The sequence below is a fragment of the Choloepus didactylus genome, chromosome 24 (assembly GCF_015220235.1).
Source record: "Choloepus didactylus isolate mChoDid1 chromosome 24, mChoDid1.pri, whole genome shotgun sequence".
In the NCBI taxonomy this organism is placed as follows: Eukaryota; Metazoa; Chordata; class Mammalia; order Pilosa; family Megalonychidae; genus Choloepus; species Choloepus didactylus.
The window spans coordinates 38,253-55,001 of record NC_051330.1 but is presented as its reverse complement, the minus strand read 5'-3'; the positions used below and the strand labels follow the sequence as shown (position 1 = coordinate 55,001).

General features: G+C 38.1%; 1 protein-coding gene across 1 annotated transcript; it reads right to left on the bottom strand.

The window, feature by feature from the left end:
- Nucleotides 1-2,399: 2,399 nt before the first annotated feature.
- On the bottom strand, nt 2,400-15,850 carry LOC119520088 (zinc finger protein 596-like). The gene is made up of 6 exons (XM_037817846.1): nt 15,634-15,850; nt 7,699-9,497; nt 5,956-6,082; nt 5,015-5,110; nt 4,413-4,492; nt 2,400-3,985 (listed from the first exon to the last, which is right to left on the bottom strand). Exons 2-6 carry the CDS (start codon nt 7,708-7,710, stop codon nt 2,543-2,545), a joined length of 1,758 nt encoding a protein of 585 aa, XP_037673774.1. The 5' UTR covers nt 7,711-9,497; nt 15,634-15,850; the 3' UTR covers nt 2,400-2,542.
- Nucleotides 15,851-16,749: the final 899 nt, after the last annotated feature.

Below are 16,749 nucleotides of genomic sequence, written 5' to 3'. Positions count from 1 at the left end.
CCAGCAGGAGAGAGGCTGTGGATGATCCTTTTCAGGAGGATGAGGATAATGGACCTAACCTCAGTGACTTCCATGAAATAGCTGAATTTCCCATGAGTGCTTCCACTTCAGGCTGGAGCCAGCACTGACTAGGACATGCAAATTCTGACACCCTGAAAGTAAAGGCCCAGTAACACGAATTACCTCTAATAAATTTCTAGAAATTGAACTTTTCCTTTACTATAGACCCTATAACATTCCTAAAATTGGCAATGGCCTTCAATTTTCTTTTGCAAATTTAATAGTGGTTATCTGTATACCCAACATGTCATCTGCAAACAAAACCAGTTTCCCAAGTTTTCTGCTTTTACCTTTCACTCTTTGACTTATGTCTTATGATAGAAGACAACCTTTTCTTGGTTTCTATTTAGAGTAAAGCAATCAGTCTTTCAATATTTCATAAAACATAAGGCATAGTGATGAGAACAGAAATACTTCATGTCCCTGGTTTTAGCAGGAAAGCATTCACTGGTCTTTTAAAATCAAAAAATTAGTTGAAAATTTTTCATATATGCATGCTCTGGTTAATTTTTCCAAAATTAATGTCAAGGACTGGATTTCCATATTGGACTACCATAATGGCACTGCCTAAGGGCCATACAGATTTTGGGATCTATTACCTTTTTATTAAGATAATTAGTTCAGTGGGTTCTGACTGATACTCCCTAAACGGACATTAGTGAGGGGAAATGGGGAGTATTTGAACCTGTTTGACTCAGTGAACTACTGTGTGCAGGACCCTTGAAGCAAATGACATTGTTGTGACTTAGATGAAGTATTGTTCCAAGATCAGAAACAAAGCCAACATTTCTATTCCTACCCTTCAGATATCTAAACACTGACCCCCAAAATTTTTATCAATCATCCATTAGAGGCAACCACAGAAGCATATTGATTCACCCTAGAAAACTCCCAAAGCACAGACTTCACATTCTCCCATCCCCAAACCTATTATTTCCACCATTGATCTATATAACTTAGCCACTAAATGGCCAGTAATTTGCCCAATCCCCTCAATACCCCTCAGAGAGACACAATAACTCATGCTCACAACCTCTCCTTCCTCTGAATAAATGACTTACCATGATTTTATATTGAATATATTCTCCATCATGAAATTTCTGGATCTCCCTCAAGGGATTTCATCCTGCTAATAAAGGCATTTCCCTCTCATTTCATGTTATTGTGGTGTGCCAGTCTGAATGTATTATGTCCCCCAGAAAAAGCCATATTCTTTGATGCAATCTTGTGGGGCAGACGTTATCAGTGTGGATTAGATTAAGTGTTTCTGTGGAGCTGTGCCCCACCCAACTGTGGGTGATGACTCTAATTGGATAATTTCCATGGAGTATTGCCCTGCTCATTGGGAGGGCCTTGATCAGTGGAGCCATATAAATGAGCTGATGGGCAAAGGGAGCTCAGTGCAGCTGTGAGTGACATTTTGAAGAAGAGCAAGCTTGCTAGAGAGGAACGTCCTGGGAGAAAGCCATTTTGAAACCAGAACTTTGGAGCAGATGCCAGCCATGTGCCTTCCCAGCTAACAGAGGTTCTCTGGACGCCATTGGCCATCCTCCAGTGAAGGTACCCGATTACTGATATGTTACCTTGGACACTTTATGGCCTTAAGACTGTAACTGTGTAGCCAAATAAACCCCCTTTTTATAAAAGCCAATCCATCTCTGGTGTTTTGCATTCCGCAGCATTAGCAAACTAGAACATGTGGTTATCCTCAAATTCAGTATTTTTAGCACACCAAGACTTGTGTTTCACTGAACACTGCACAGTTATTACAGACCTAGTGATTCATTCCTATGGAGCCCACCCTTTTTATTTAAAGGATAAATTACAAATTAAGGCACTCATATTGAGTACACAGAATTCCTCACATGTAATTTTTCTGGCTTGCTTATCAGAGCTGTAGATGAGGACTTTCAGCTTCCATTAGATGTATATTGTGAGTTCTCTAATAGGCATATCATCAGACCAACTACTAAGGGCTTTGCTCCAAAGATGACATATGGGTTCTTTCCTGTATATGTTTCCTTATATTAACTGAAATAGTACTGATGACTAAAGGCACTACTGTATTGATTACATAGCATCTCTTCAGTATGTGAGTTCTCTGATGTGTTTAAAGGTTAGCACTATGGCTGAAATCTCTTCCATATTCCAGATGTGTAGTGTGAGTTCTCTCATTCCATCTAAGATCAGAATATTGACTGAAGGCTTCCCTACACTGATGACATTCATAGTTTTCCTCTCAAGTTTGAATGATCTCATGTTGTCTAAGTTTAGAAAAAGTAAGGTGTTCCCATATGCCATTCTTATGGCTTCTGTCCAATGTGGATTCTCTCATGTTGCCTAAGGGCAGAAGCATATGAACAAAAGCTTTCCCAAGTAGATGACATTCATGGGTTTTCTCTCCAGTTTAAGTTCTCTCATGTTGTCTGAAGGTAGAAGAATGAAGGCCTTCCCACATGCATGGCATTTATAAAGTTTCTCTTCAGGTGTGTGTTCTCTCATGTTGTCTAAGATTAGAATATTGACTGAAGATTTTCCCACATAGATGGCATTCATAGGGTTTCTCTCCAGTGTGTGTTCTCTCATGTTGTTTAAGATGAGAATATCGACTGAAGGCTTTACCACATGTATGGCATTCATAGGGTTTCTCTCCAGAGTGAGTTCGCTCATGTCGTCTGAGGGTAGAACAATCAATGAAGGCTTTCCCGCATGTATAGCATTTATAGGGTTTCTCTCCAGTGTGTGTTCTCTCATGTTGTTGAAGATTAGAAGGTTGAGTGAAGGCTTTCCCACATAGATTACATTCATAGGGTTTCTCTCCAGTGTGAGTTCTTTCATGTCGTCTGAGGGCATAGATATCAATGAAGGCTTTCCCACACGTACGGCATTCATAGGGTTTCTCTCCAGTGTGTGTTCTCTCATGTTGTCTCAAGGCAGAACAAGCAATGAAGGTTTTCCCACACATGTGACATTCATAGGGTTTCTCTCCAGTGTGGGTTCTCTCATGTCGTTTGAGGGCAGAACAATCATTGAAGGCTTTCCCACATGTATGACATTCATAGGGTTTCTCTCCAGTGTGAGTTCTCTCATGTTGTCTAAGATGAGAATATCGACTGAAGGCTTTCCCACATATAAGGCATTCATAGGGTTTTTCTCCAGTGTGCGTTATCTCATGTTGTCTAAGTTGAGAATATTGGCTGAAGGTTTTCCCACACAGATTACATTCATAGGGTTTCTCTCCAGTGTGAGTTCTCTCATGTCGTCTGAGGGGAGAACAACCAATGAAGGCCCTCCCACATGTATGACATTCATAGGGTTTCTCTCCAGTGTGTGTTCTCTCATGTTGGCTGAGATAAGAATAATGACTGAAGGTTTTTCCACACAGATGACATTCAGGACATTCCTCTCCAGTGTGTGTTCTCTCATGATGCCTAAGATAATAAGATTGACTGAAGGCTTTCCCACAAATATGGCATTCATGTTTCCCTCTGGTGTGTGTTCTCTCATGTCGTCTAAGGGTAGAACAATCAATGAAGGCTTTTCCACATGCATTGCATTCATAGGGTTTGTCTCCATTATGACTTCTGTCGTGTCGTCTAGAGTCAATAAATCTAATGAATGCTTTCCCACATAGAATGCATTTGTATGGGTTATCTCCAGTTTGAGTTCTATTGTACTGTCTGCGCCCAGCGCTTTTAATAAAGGATTTAGCAGTTCGACAGCACTCATAGGATTTACTTCTCATGTGAATCTGCTTATGTTGATTAAAAGATGACTGGTTAGTGAGGATTTTTCCAAGTGGTTTGCTTAAATATGGTTTCTTTCTCATGGGAATTAACGCATGTTGAGTCACTGAGGATCTGAGGGTAGAATCTTCTTGCAAATGATCACATTTAAAGGAATTCTTTTGAGTGTGAGCTATATGCTATAGGGAATTAGATAAGAGAGTGTCAAGCATTTGTCCATATACATTCATTGCTTCATTTCCCCACATATAAATTGATAAATCCTTCAGCAAGTCTCCAATTAAAATCTTTCCTATTTTAGTTTTATGCACAAATTATTCACCTTTGCATGGCCGTTTTCTCTAATTGCACCATCCCAATTGCAGAGCTATCCAATTTTGAACATCATGTTTCTAAGTTTATATATGAACCATGTTTATGCAATAATCTTTTATAAGAACTCAGAGTTCAGTTTAATATTTCCCTAAATTCCAAATATCACAGATTTTGCTGGATTAGTTTTTAACTCCAACATTAATTACAGCTAGGTGACTGTACCGAATTCCTCATTTATTCAATCTCCAGGCATTTATTTGGAAAACTAGGTTTCACATCAATGAAGCTTACCAATGATATGTCCTCAGAATTGTTCCTATAGGTAAGTTGCATTAATATCATCTCTTGCTTTTTACAGGCAATTTTCATGCCTATAATTATTTGGGGAAAAAATATAAATTGTTAGAGTAGCATTATTGGAATAAAAACATGGAAGTCCAAAATATCCCTGTCAATACGTCTCAAACATTGACACTTGGTTGAGAAATAATATCAAATTAAGGAATACTCTAGGCAGAAGAAAACATTATAGAATGATAAAAATCAGAGATTTTCAAGACTGAAATATGAGAAAAATAAAAGGAAGTTGGGATATCAGGGAGGTAAAAATAGGAAAAATCTGCCAAGAGTAAGACAAAAACAAGATTCATTATATGAAAGTTTAGTTCCAACAGTACAAGAATATCCCCTTCACAAAGTTAAAAACACTTGAGTAGAGCTTTGATAAGTTTATAGAATAATGACCATATATAAAAGAAAAGTTTCCCAATATCCTCACCTACATTTCAGAAATCATAACTCAATTAAGGAAACCTGAAGTTGATATTTCCAGGGACCTAACCACATACTGACAAGGCCCCTCCACTACTGATGCACAGGTTGCTAGAACACACCTGAACTCTGGTTTTGGAGAAATTCCATTCCTTCTCTCCACACTGCCTCTCCCTGTGCCAACTGGGAAAACACATCTGATTTGCAGACCTGAAATCCTGTTTGTAGGAAAAAAGATACCTGGAATTTAAGTTAAGTGTTAATAGTGTATTATCAAGTCCATGGCAGGCTATCACAGAAAAAGATAAGCACTGAAAAGTTAGTAAGGCAAAATATACACAAGTATACTTCGAATACAGAACATTTACAATGTTTCACCAGCAAAGGGTAACTCTTGATCTTGCTCTCATTATACAGGGGACCTCTCATTGTTGCTGCCCATGCACAAGTTCAAAGAGAGACAGCAGAATCCTCCATATTCCAAATGGGGAGAAATTGTTTCCACAATTGATTATTATTTTCAAAAATAATCCAATAAGCACAAACTCCAAAGAATCTAAATTCTATGTGGAAAATGATATATGTGGTATTTTTACTATTGTGTTGTGAAGCCTTGGCACAGTCCTTAGAGCAGAATAATTTCAAAATGTACAGTCCCTTATTTATCAATTCAGAAGTTATTCATTGGCTTCCTAGCACTGCTCTGATGTTGGAGATTGAGATTCAAGAAAGAAATTAAGTTGTGGTCAAGAAGTTTAAATTTTTGGGGGTGAACTAGATATAAGTAAAGAGCAACAAAACACATTTCACTTAGTTGGTTGAAAGCATTATAAAATAATGTAAAATAATTTAAATGTATTTGCAATATAAAATATAAACATATATAAAGAATATAAGAAAATTATACAACAATATGGAGAAGCTGACCTAGGTACTTGAAATAAAAAAATAAAAGAAAATGATATATGATAGATGATAGCTACACAGGTAGTTAGTAGGTAGACAGATAAGATAGATGATTGACAGATACATATCAATAATAGGTAAATTTTCAGAGACTCACCCACTGAGACCAGATGACTGACATTCTCCAGCATCACTTCTCTGAACAGCTTTCTCTGGGATGTGTCTAGCAATGCCCACTCTTCCTGGGTGAAGTCTATAGCTACATCTTTGAAGGTCATTAATTCCTAACATACCACAGAAATTTGTGTTCACACAAGGCCATCCTTAATGAAGACCTCAAAATGACAGCACTGAGGAAGCAGAGACTATCTATAAAGCTGAAAATGTGTTTGGAGGTCCAGTAAGTTCAATCTCAATGCTCAACTGCCAACTGCCTTTCAGATACACTCACAGACACATAAACATTCTAAATATATACAACTCCATTGTAAAGGATTATTACATGACATATGGTGTGATATGAACCTGGAAATTTCCCAAAAGACTGGTAATCACGACTTTCTGAGGCTGATTATAATACTTGCCCGAGAGCATCCATAAATAAAATACTTTCCACCAATTTCTGGTAAAACTATAGTCATCATAAAGCAAGAACTATCCATGATATATCACTTGTAAAAATTGACCAGGGTTAGATTATTCCCATATTTGGATGACCTCACTTTCCTCTCATTTATAACACAGTTTAACATTATGTTATCCATTTGAACAGATCCGATGTGCTCATGTGTGAGCACTTTCTATCTAAATTCAATTCACTGGTCTATTTATTAATGTGGAGGGAACTTTGAAGCAATATCTAGAATTCTGCAGAACTGAAAAGGTTTCATACAGGACTCTGGATCAGTAAGTGCTGCCTCCCTCAATTCTACATAACTCAGTTGTTCATGATAATGTTAAGTACAGCTGGTGCAAGATCACAAGTCAGGGACCACTGAGACAGCTGTACTGAAAGATGGCCCTCATCTGACCATTCCTGTGGCAGAAGACCTCCCATTCTCAATATTTTCTGGGGCCTACAACACTAGTATTCATTTTTCTTTTTAAATCATCATCTCATCTGTCTGTTCAAGATTAAAAGAAGCCCCTTCATCACCTCTGGTCTCTTCAAATCTTGAGAAATTTTCAGTACCATAAATTTTATTCGACCTAAGGAAACAATACTTCTTATATATTGCATCCATTTATAAAATTTGAATAAAGTTCATTTACAGAAATTGAACTTGAGAAACTGGGAACACTATTTGTAAGAAAATTTAGGTTTCTTTTTTTGAGTATTTCAAGAAATGTGCAAATACAGTCTATCAACACTTTAAGAAAATTTAAATTGGGGAAAATAAACGATTTCTCATTTACTTTTATTTCCGAACCTTCTCGAGTGCTCTGGTCAACAATGCAGTCTTATACCCCAGCACGTGTAAAGCTGGATTAACTGAAAGCACCTGCCGAAACATCAGCCTCCCACTGACTGTTAAATTCTGCTCTTATCTCTATCACCTATGTTCACTGCGTGCCTAAGCCAACTTCAGGCACTGATACGATCCATGAAGGCATTATTTCTCCAATGAGGCCACAGGCTGGGTGAGAAAAAGAAAACATTATTCATCCCTTAAAAGAATACACACCCTTAATAGAGGCTGGAACAAACTACCGTAATGTTGGGAACATTACTTATTGATGAGCCCAAACTTACCATAACTATTCTAGAGTCTGGATAAACTAAACTGAAGCTCAGATCCTTTAATAGCTCATGAATGGACTCAGAATGTTTATGCTAATAGAAGAAACCTCCCCATGTGCTGGCAGTAGTGGTGCAACTTCAGCTGAACTCCTTACTCACCCGTGGTTGCATTGTTAATAGCTCAGCTGACAACTGTCTTCCTTTGGACTTTCACTACACCAGACAAGCAGTAGGTGAGCAAAGCTGAGAAAAAAGATAGAAGCCTTCAGACACAAGTCTTGACCACAATTCCCAGACCCACCTGCCATGCATTCCAAACTTTTCACCTGGGAGTAAACACAGTCCAATCAATATGAACATGAAGTGTGCTCCAAGAGAAGTAAGGGGAGATTTCTCCTTTCCTAGGGTCAAGACATAAGAGGTCCTGGCTTCTCTAGCAAATAATGAAGATATGAATACCTTCATTTTACAAATAAGTACATGAAAATCACTGACTGTTATATATTAAGTATCTCATGGTGTTCAGGGACTTTTAATAATTCTCTGTTTCCAAAACATAGGAACTCCTGACCCATGTCTCATATGGTATTAGATCTCTGTCATCAGAGAAAGCAGTCTGGAATTCCTCAGATATAATTATGCTTGGTTGATGCACTAGCATTGGTTCTCCAACATCCATCCCTGTCCTCTGGACTCTCATTCTCACCCTGCTCTAACCTGTACCTGCCCTTCTGGGTTCACTTGCCCTAAGTCATCTTGGTTCTTTCACATGTTATGTAAAACAATGTAACACCCTCAACACAAAGTTCTGTATTTCACCCCAATGGATTTGGATATTAACCAATAAACTTTATATTTAATTATGGGGTAGACCTATTCAAGGTCATGATCAATTTGGAGGCTCAATGGCTCCCATCATGCAAACCTAATCAACAAAATTCCTGCATCAGAAAACAGCAGAAGTATATGGGTCATAATATCAGTCATGTCCCACAAACCTCATAGTATTAGAAGGCTCAGAAGATATAGAATGAAGAGATTTGGAACAAAATCTATTTGCTCACTGATATTTTTGTGAAGGGATAGCTGAAGTCTTTTTCATGTATTAATCATCATCAGCTGTAACATCCCATATTTTATTATTTATATATGTGAACTGATGTGTATCATGGAAATTCTCCTCTAAAACATCATTAATAATTACATGCATTTCATGGATGAATAATGATAATGTGTCATAAACAGAGGTAGGATTAACTTACTCATTTGTACCTGAAGACCAGGGAAACAATGGTTGTATTAACTATACTTGGGGAATTACATATTTTTAAAAGTTTAATCCTCATACTAACCCTGATGATAAAGGTCAATTTCCTCCACATATTTCCTGAGAACAGTATTTCTGAGGTCCCTTTGAGCATCTACCCCATCAGTCAGTAAACATCTGAGCATTTACCAGATCAACCCCATGGGAGGTGACTCTACCTGCCTCATCCATTACTGCATCTGACATAACACATTACTAAGCTATTGCTTTAAGCTGAAATGCAGTCAGTTCCTAGTGCTTTCAGAATCATTCTTCCAAACACTCTCCCAACTTGTCCTCCAAACACTGGGGGTGTGTTTTCGGATCACAGATCTCTACCTTTGATTAGGTACTTCAGATTGCTGTGAACCACCTCTGAAGTTGCCATTGTTCCAACCCCACTAAGTAAAAGCAGCAGAGGAATTTTAAAGACAGTAACCTTCCTCATAACTACAGAAAACCGTTAAAGGGCTACATTAACCAGGCAAGTGCTGAATCAAGAAAACACAGCTTCAAAAGCCATAAAAGATGCTCCTGGCCCAGTTGCTGGTCCCCCATCCTTGCATCCTCCACAATGAAGGGTTTATCCAACTTGTTTTCACATTGTGGGTTCCAGGCTTTGTTCACAGAGAGAAGAACGGCCACTGTGTGGCTAAAAAACAGAAGAAAAAATGTATATATTCACTAGCTATTAGGGAAATGCAAATCAAGACCACAATGAGATATCATCTCACAGCAATAAAATGGCTGCCATTAAACAGGAAACTGCAAATGCTGGAGAGGATGTGGAGAAACTGGAACTCATTCATTGCTGGTGGGACTGTAAAATGGCACAGCCACTGCGGAAGACAGTTTAGCAGTTCCTCAGAAAACTAGATATCAAGTTACCCTATGATCCAGCAATGTCACGTCTCTCTGTACACCCAGAAGATTTGAAAGCAGTAACAGGAATCGGTATTTGCACACTGGTATTAGTAGAAGCATTGCTGACAATTGCCAAAAGATGGAGACAATCCAAGTGTCCTTCAACAGATGAGCAGATAAACAAAATATGGTACATACATATGATGGAATACTATGCAGCAATAAGAAGGAACAAGGTCTTGGAACATACCAAACATGGATGAATCTTGAAGGCATAATGCTGACTTAAATAAGCCAGAAACAAAAGGAGAGATGTTGTATGTTACCACTAATGTGAACAACATGAAAGATGAAAAATAAGTTTATTATAATGTAGAATACAGGGGACCTAGAGACAGACAGAAGCTAGTGAAGGGGGAATGGTAAGTCTAAAATGTACAGATATGATAATGAGGGTGAACTTAATGGTATGGGGAATGGTCAGGTGTGATTATGGCTCATTAATGGGATTATAAGTATCAGTGACGTACTGAAGGCAAACATGTTCGTAAATGGTTGTTTAAAGGCATGTATCCCACAGAGTAGCACTACAAACATAAATAAGTGTTAGCATGGTATAGTTACAAGGTATGACACTGGTACAAAGAGTTAACAAAAGAGTGGTACATGGGCAAACTACCCATTACATATTATAGACTATATTTAACAGGAATATGTTACTGGCACTACACTAATACTAGGGATGAATAATTAGTGGATGACAAGAACTCTGGGATGTTTTATATCGTAAGTGTTTAAAGTTACAGTGATGGTGATTGTACAACTAAGAGGCGATAATGTGAGAAACTGTTTATCTTGGGACAGAACATATATTACGTGAAATTAGGAACCCACTTAAGAAATCAGGCCCTTGACTTGAGGCTTGCTCTTCTGAAACTTAGGGCTGTAAATGGGAGGTTAAGCCTTTCTACAATTATGTCTAAGAGGCACCTCCAGTGAACTTCTTTTGTTGCTCAGATGTGGCCTTTCTCTCTCTAAGCCCAATCTGGCAAACAATATTTGTTAACCTCCCCCACCCCGTGCCATGTGAGACATGAATTCCAGGGTAATGAATCTCCATAGTGATGTGGGACACAACTCGCAGGAATGAACCTGGCCCCGGCAGTGAAGGATTGAAAATGCCTACTTTACCAAAAGGTGGGGCAAGAAAGGTAAAAAAAATAAGGTTACAGACACATCACAAACATTATTTACCTAGTAAGCAATAATTAAAGTTCTTGTCTAGGGCAAATGACACAAAATTAGGTAATGAGGTTCCCAATACACAACTGCTAAGATTATTTAGTCTAGCTTTAAACTAAAGCAGTACAAAATGGCTTATTCCACATAATAAAGGCAAGTTTTGCTCTAATGTTGCTCTAAAGCCAATTATGTCTCCAGCTTTGGTCTCAGTTCAACAGGTTTTTATAAAATATACCTTTGTTATGTCAGAGTAAAAGTAAAAAGGGAGTTGAGAACAAGGTGTCCTCTACCCAGAGTCCCTGGAATAGAAAGTATTTTAATACCCAGTGGACATATGCACATTCAAGCCATGGGATTTGACATTATGAGTCTGTGCTGATTGTTTCTTTCCTTCCATCACATGTCCATTTTGCATGGCCTGAAGATTTCTGGATCCTCAGCTATTCAGGTGGACTGCACATGGATCAGTTCTACTGGAAGGGTTTCTGAAGTGAAATGTACCCCAAGCAGAATAAATCTGAATAGACCTACTCCAAGAGACGTACTAATCACACTGACAAATGCCAAGACAAAGACAGAATTCTAAAAGCAGCAAGAGAAATGCAATCCAGGACATGCAAGGAAAACCTGAGAAACTTAACTGCAGATTTCACATCAGAAACCCTGCGGGTAAGAAGGCAGTGGTATGATATGTTTAAGATACTGAAAGAAAAAAACTGTCAGCCAAGAATTCTATATCCAGTGAAACTGTCCTTCAAAAATGGGGAAGAGTTTAAAATATTCACAGATAAACAGAAACTGAGAGAGTCCATTAAGAGACCTGCTCTACAAGAAATACTGAAAGGAGTGCTACAAGCTGAAAGAAAAACACAGGAGACAGAGGAGTGTAGAAGTGAAGAATATCAGTACAGGTAACTAAAAGGGTAAATAGAGAGCAAAAAATAAGATATGACATAAAATGTAAAGGATAAAATGGTTGAAAGTACTGCTTTTACAGTAATAATATTGAATGCTAATGGATTAAACTCCCCAATCAAAGACACAGACTAGTGGAATGGATAAAGCAACATGATCCTTGGCCACAATTGTGGTAAAAGAGACAAAAAAGGACAGTATATATTAATAAAAGAGGTGATCCACCAAGAAGAAAGAATAATCAAATATTTATGCACCTCGCCAGGGTGCCCAATAATACATGAGGCAAACACTGGCAACACTGAAGGGAGACATAGACATTTCTACAATAATAATTGGAGACTTCAATACACCACTTTCATCACAGGATAGAGCACCTAGAAAGAGGCTCAATAAGAAAACAGATCTGGAATAATATGATAAATGAACTAGACTTAACAGACATTATAGAACACCACACCCCAAAACAGCAGGATATACATTCTTCTGAAGTGCTCACAGGTCATTCTCCAGGATAAACCACATGCTGGGTCACAAATCGGGTCTCAATAAATGTTAAAAGACTGGAATTATACAAAGCCCTTTCTCTGCTCATAATAGAATGAAGCTGGAACGCAATAGGAGGAGGAGAACTGGAAAATTCACATAGTTATGGAGGCTATAACAAGGCTCTCTTCAACAGTGGGTCAAAGAAGAAATTACAAGAGAAGTCAGTGAAAATCATGAGACAAATGAAAATGAAAACACAACATATCAAAACTTATGGGATGCAGCGAGGGCAGTGCTAAGAGAGAAATTTAATGCCCTAAATGCCTACATTGAAAAGAAGAGCTAAAATCAAAGACTTAACTACACATCTGGAGGAATTAGAAAAACAACAGCAAAGTAAACCAAAAGTACACAGAAGGAGTGAAATAACAAAGATTAGAACAGAAATAAATGAAATTTTAGAACAACAAAAAAAGAAAATCAACAAAACCAGAAGTTGGTTCCCAGAGAAAATCATTAAAACGATGGACCCTTAGTTAGCTTGACAAAGAAAAAGAGAGGATGCAAATAAATAAAATCATAAATGAGAGGCGGATGTTACAACTGACCCACAGAAATAAAAGAGATCACAAGAGGATACTATGAGCTACTGTATGCCAAAAAACTAGAGAACTTAGGTGAACTGGACAACTTCGTAGAAACACATGAACATCCTACACTGACAACAGAAGAAATAGAAGACTTCCAAAAAAACAATCACAAGAAAAGATACTTTATCAGTAATTAAAAATCTCCCAGCAAAGAAAAGTCTAGGACCAGATGGCTTCACAGGTGAATTCTAACAAGCATTGCAATAAGACTACCAGTCCTGCTCAAACTCTTCCAAAAAATTGAGGAGGGAATGCCACAGAACTCATACTATGAAGTCAACATCACCCTAATACCAAAGCCAGACAAAAATACTACATGAAAATAAAACTTCAGATAAATCTCTCCAATGAATATAGATGCAAAAATCCTCAAAACAATACTTGCAATAACAGCACAGTAAAAGAACTACACACCATAAGTGGTTTTTACCCCAGGTATGCATAGGAGTTTAAGACAAGAAAATCAATTACTATAATGCACCACATTAACAAATCAAAGAAGAAAAACCACAGGATCATCTTGATTGATGTGGAACAAAAATCAAATATCCTTTCTTACAAAAACACCTTGAAAGATAGGAACTGAAGGAAATTTCCTCAACATGATAAAAGTCATATATGAAAAAGCCAAAGCTAATATCATATTCAATAGGGACTGAAAGCCTTCTGTCTACGATCTGGAACAAGACAAGGGTGCCCACTCTCCCCACTGTTATTGAGCATCGTGCTGGAAATTCTAGCTGGAACAATTAGGCAAAAAAAAAGAAATAAAAGGCATCCAAATTGGAAAGGAAGAAGTCAAACATTCACTATTTGCAGATGACCTGATCCTGTAGTTAGAAAATTCTGAGAAAAACACAAGAAAGCAACTTGAGCTAATAAACAAGTTCAGCAAAGCAGCAAGATACAAGATCAACATACAATAATCAATGGTGTTTCTATATATTAGTAATGAGCTATCCAAGGAGGTAGTAAAGAAAAAAATTCCACTTACAAAAGCAACTAAAAGATTCAAATATCTAGGAACAAACTTAATCAAGGATGAAAAGGACTTACTTGCACACAGAAAACTACAAAGCATTGCTTAAAAAAAAAAAAAAATCAAAGAAGACCTAAACAAATGGAAAGACATTCTGTGTTCACGGAGTAGAAGGCTAAATGTCACTAAGATGTCAGTTCTACCCAAATTGATCTACAGATTCAACACAATATCAATACAAACCCCCATAGCTGGCTTTGTAGACAAAGAAAAACCAATAATAAAATTTATTTGAAAGGGCAACGTGCCCTAAACAGGTCAAAGCATCTTGAGAAAGAAAAATGAATTTGGAGGTCTCACACTTCCTGACTTTAAAACATAATAAAAAGCAACAGTGGTCAAAACAGCATAGTACTGACCTAAGGATAGACATACTGGCCAATGGAATTGAATCAGAAGTTCAGAAAAGACCCTCTCACCTCCAGTCAATTGATTTCTGATTAGGCAGCCAAGTCCACCCAGTGGGACAGAACAGCATCTTCAACAAATGGTGCCAGAAAAACTGGATATCCATATCCAAAAGAAAGGAAGAGAATCCCTATCTCGTTTGTTACACAGAAATTAACATGGATCAAAGACATAAAACATTAGAGCAAGGACCATAAAACTTAGAAGAAAATGTAGGAAATATCTTAAAGATCATGTGGTAGGAAGTGGTTTCCTGTACCTTACACCCAAAGCAAAAGCAATGAAAGAAATCAAAGGGCTCCATCAAGAAAATACAAAGGCAGCTTACTCAGTGGGAGAAAGTATTCAGAAACTACTTATCCAATAAGGGTTTAATATCCAGAATAAATAAAGAAACCCTACAACTCAACAACAAAAAGACAACCTAATTAAAGAATGGGCAAAAGACATGGATAAACACTTTTCCAAACAGGAAATATAAATAGGCTTTCTTTTTTATGTCTATTAGTTTTCATTTTGGAGCAATGAAAATGGTTGAAAATTGAATGTGATGATGATTGCACAACTAGGTGATTATACTGTGAGACACAGATTATATACTTTGGATGGATTATACGGTATATGAATATATCTCAATACAATCTGCAGGGATAAAACGGCTAGAAGACGTGGACAGACACTTGCCCAAAGAGGAAATACAAATGGCTAAAAAGCAATAAGAAAAAATGCTCAACTTCACTAGCTGTCAGGGAAATGCATATCAAAACTACAGTGAAATACCATTTCACACTTACTGGAATGGCCATTACAAAAATAACCAGAAAACTTCAAGTGCTGGGAAGCATGTGGCGAAATAGGTACACTTATTCACTGTTGGTAGGAATACAAACTGGCTCAGCCACTCTGGAAGGCAGTCTGGAGATTCCTCAGGAAGCTAAGTTTTTATCAAATTAGAAAAATGCATGCAAATTGATAAGACCCATAAGGAAGAGATGAACTAGCAACCCAACAGACCTATATCCAAGTACCTTCAATCACCTAGAGTATGTGAGCGATTGCTCACAATTTTCTTAATACCTACTATCTTTTTGAAATCTTAACTCATTGTAATTAAAACAGCAATATCTCTACAAATTAGTTTTCGTTGACAGAAAAAAAAAATAACTATTAAAAACAATTACCTGGTATCCTCGGGCGGGTGCTGCCAGCGCACAACCCCCCGCCCCACTAGAGACGAAAGGCGGCGAGGGTTCACACGGGCCCGGGTGGCAGCCGCCGCGCCTCTGGGAAGCCGTCCGCGCCCCAGGCCAGCCCAGAGATCCGCTACCGCCGGCCGAGGGGCGGCCTGCGGAAAAGATGGACTCACTCACAACAGCTACAGTCGCCGCCGCCATCTTACTTACGTCACTGCCGCCTTGCGCCCACAAGCGGCTGCTCCATCTGCGTTCTCACGCCATCCGAGAACTGGCGGAAGTTCCCGGGAGTACGGAACTCTCGCGATAATAGGCCTTTCTTCCGGCAAAGTGAAAGGAAGGCACGCGCTGCCGCCGTCATTGCTCGCTCTCACCGTGAGGGGAGAAGAGCGGCCTACGGGTTCCCGGGCTGAAGACGCCTACTGCTCTGTGCAATCGGAAAAGCTGCAGGTGGTGCACCCAGTCCCAAGCTTGGAATTCAGTTTTCGACCTGGGAAAACCAACTCTTGAAGAGTCTCCGGAGAGACTTAAGATTTGACAGAAAAGCATGTTGTTGCTCTACTAAAATCTCTTTTGTAGTTTTATTTTAAGAGTTAATAATTATTAGCCTAAGGTAAATCTTAAGCCTAGATGAAGGCTGTCTAAAACTCTGAAATTATCATACAACTCTTAGGTATCAGATAGTTAAAATTAGTCATAGTAATTTAGGTATAGTATTTCTGGTTTGAACTTTTCAAAAATCACTAACTGAACTAATCTACTTTGGGTATAATAGGGCTATATCGTGAGATCAGTGAACGTGGAAATTACCACATGGTGATGCCACATGCATAAGTTTTCTTTCCCTAAAATATACCAATGGTTTTATGTTTTACTTTTAAAGAAATGATCTATGTAAACTGATCTAACAGTTTTCTAACACATTAAGGCTCAATTTTAGTTTGTCAAATTGCCCTTTTCATAAAGCAAGAGAAGAGTAATATTGCGTAGGTAAAGATTTAGTTTTATTTATTTTTATCCATGTTTCGGTGGTGCATGCATGGATAAGAAACTGCTAGAGAGAGGGGAATTTAACTGCAATTGCTGTATAAATCTACAAAATCT

Bases quoted from the DNA above. Each gene is read 5' to 3' on its own strand.
- LOC119520088 (XM_037817846.1), bottom strand. The intron at 4,493-5,014 runs GTGTGTTCTAGC...AAATAATTATAG, and splicing joins TCTCCAAAACCAGAGTTCAG to GCATGAAAATTGCCTGTAAA. The intron at 3,986-4,412 runs GTAAGCTTCATT...AATTCCCTATAG, and splicing joins ATTCTGAGGACATATCATTG to CATATAGCTCACACTCAAAA.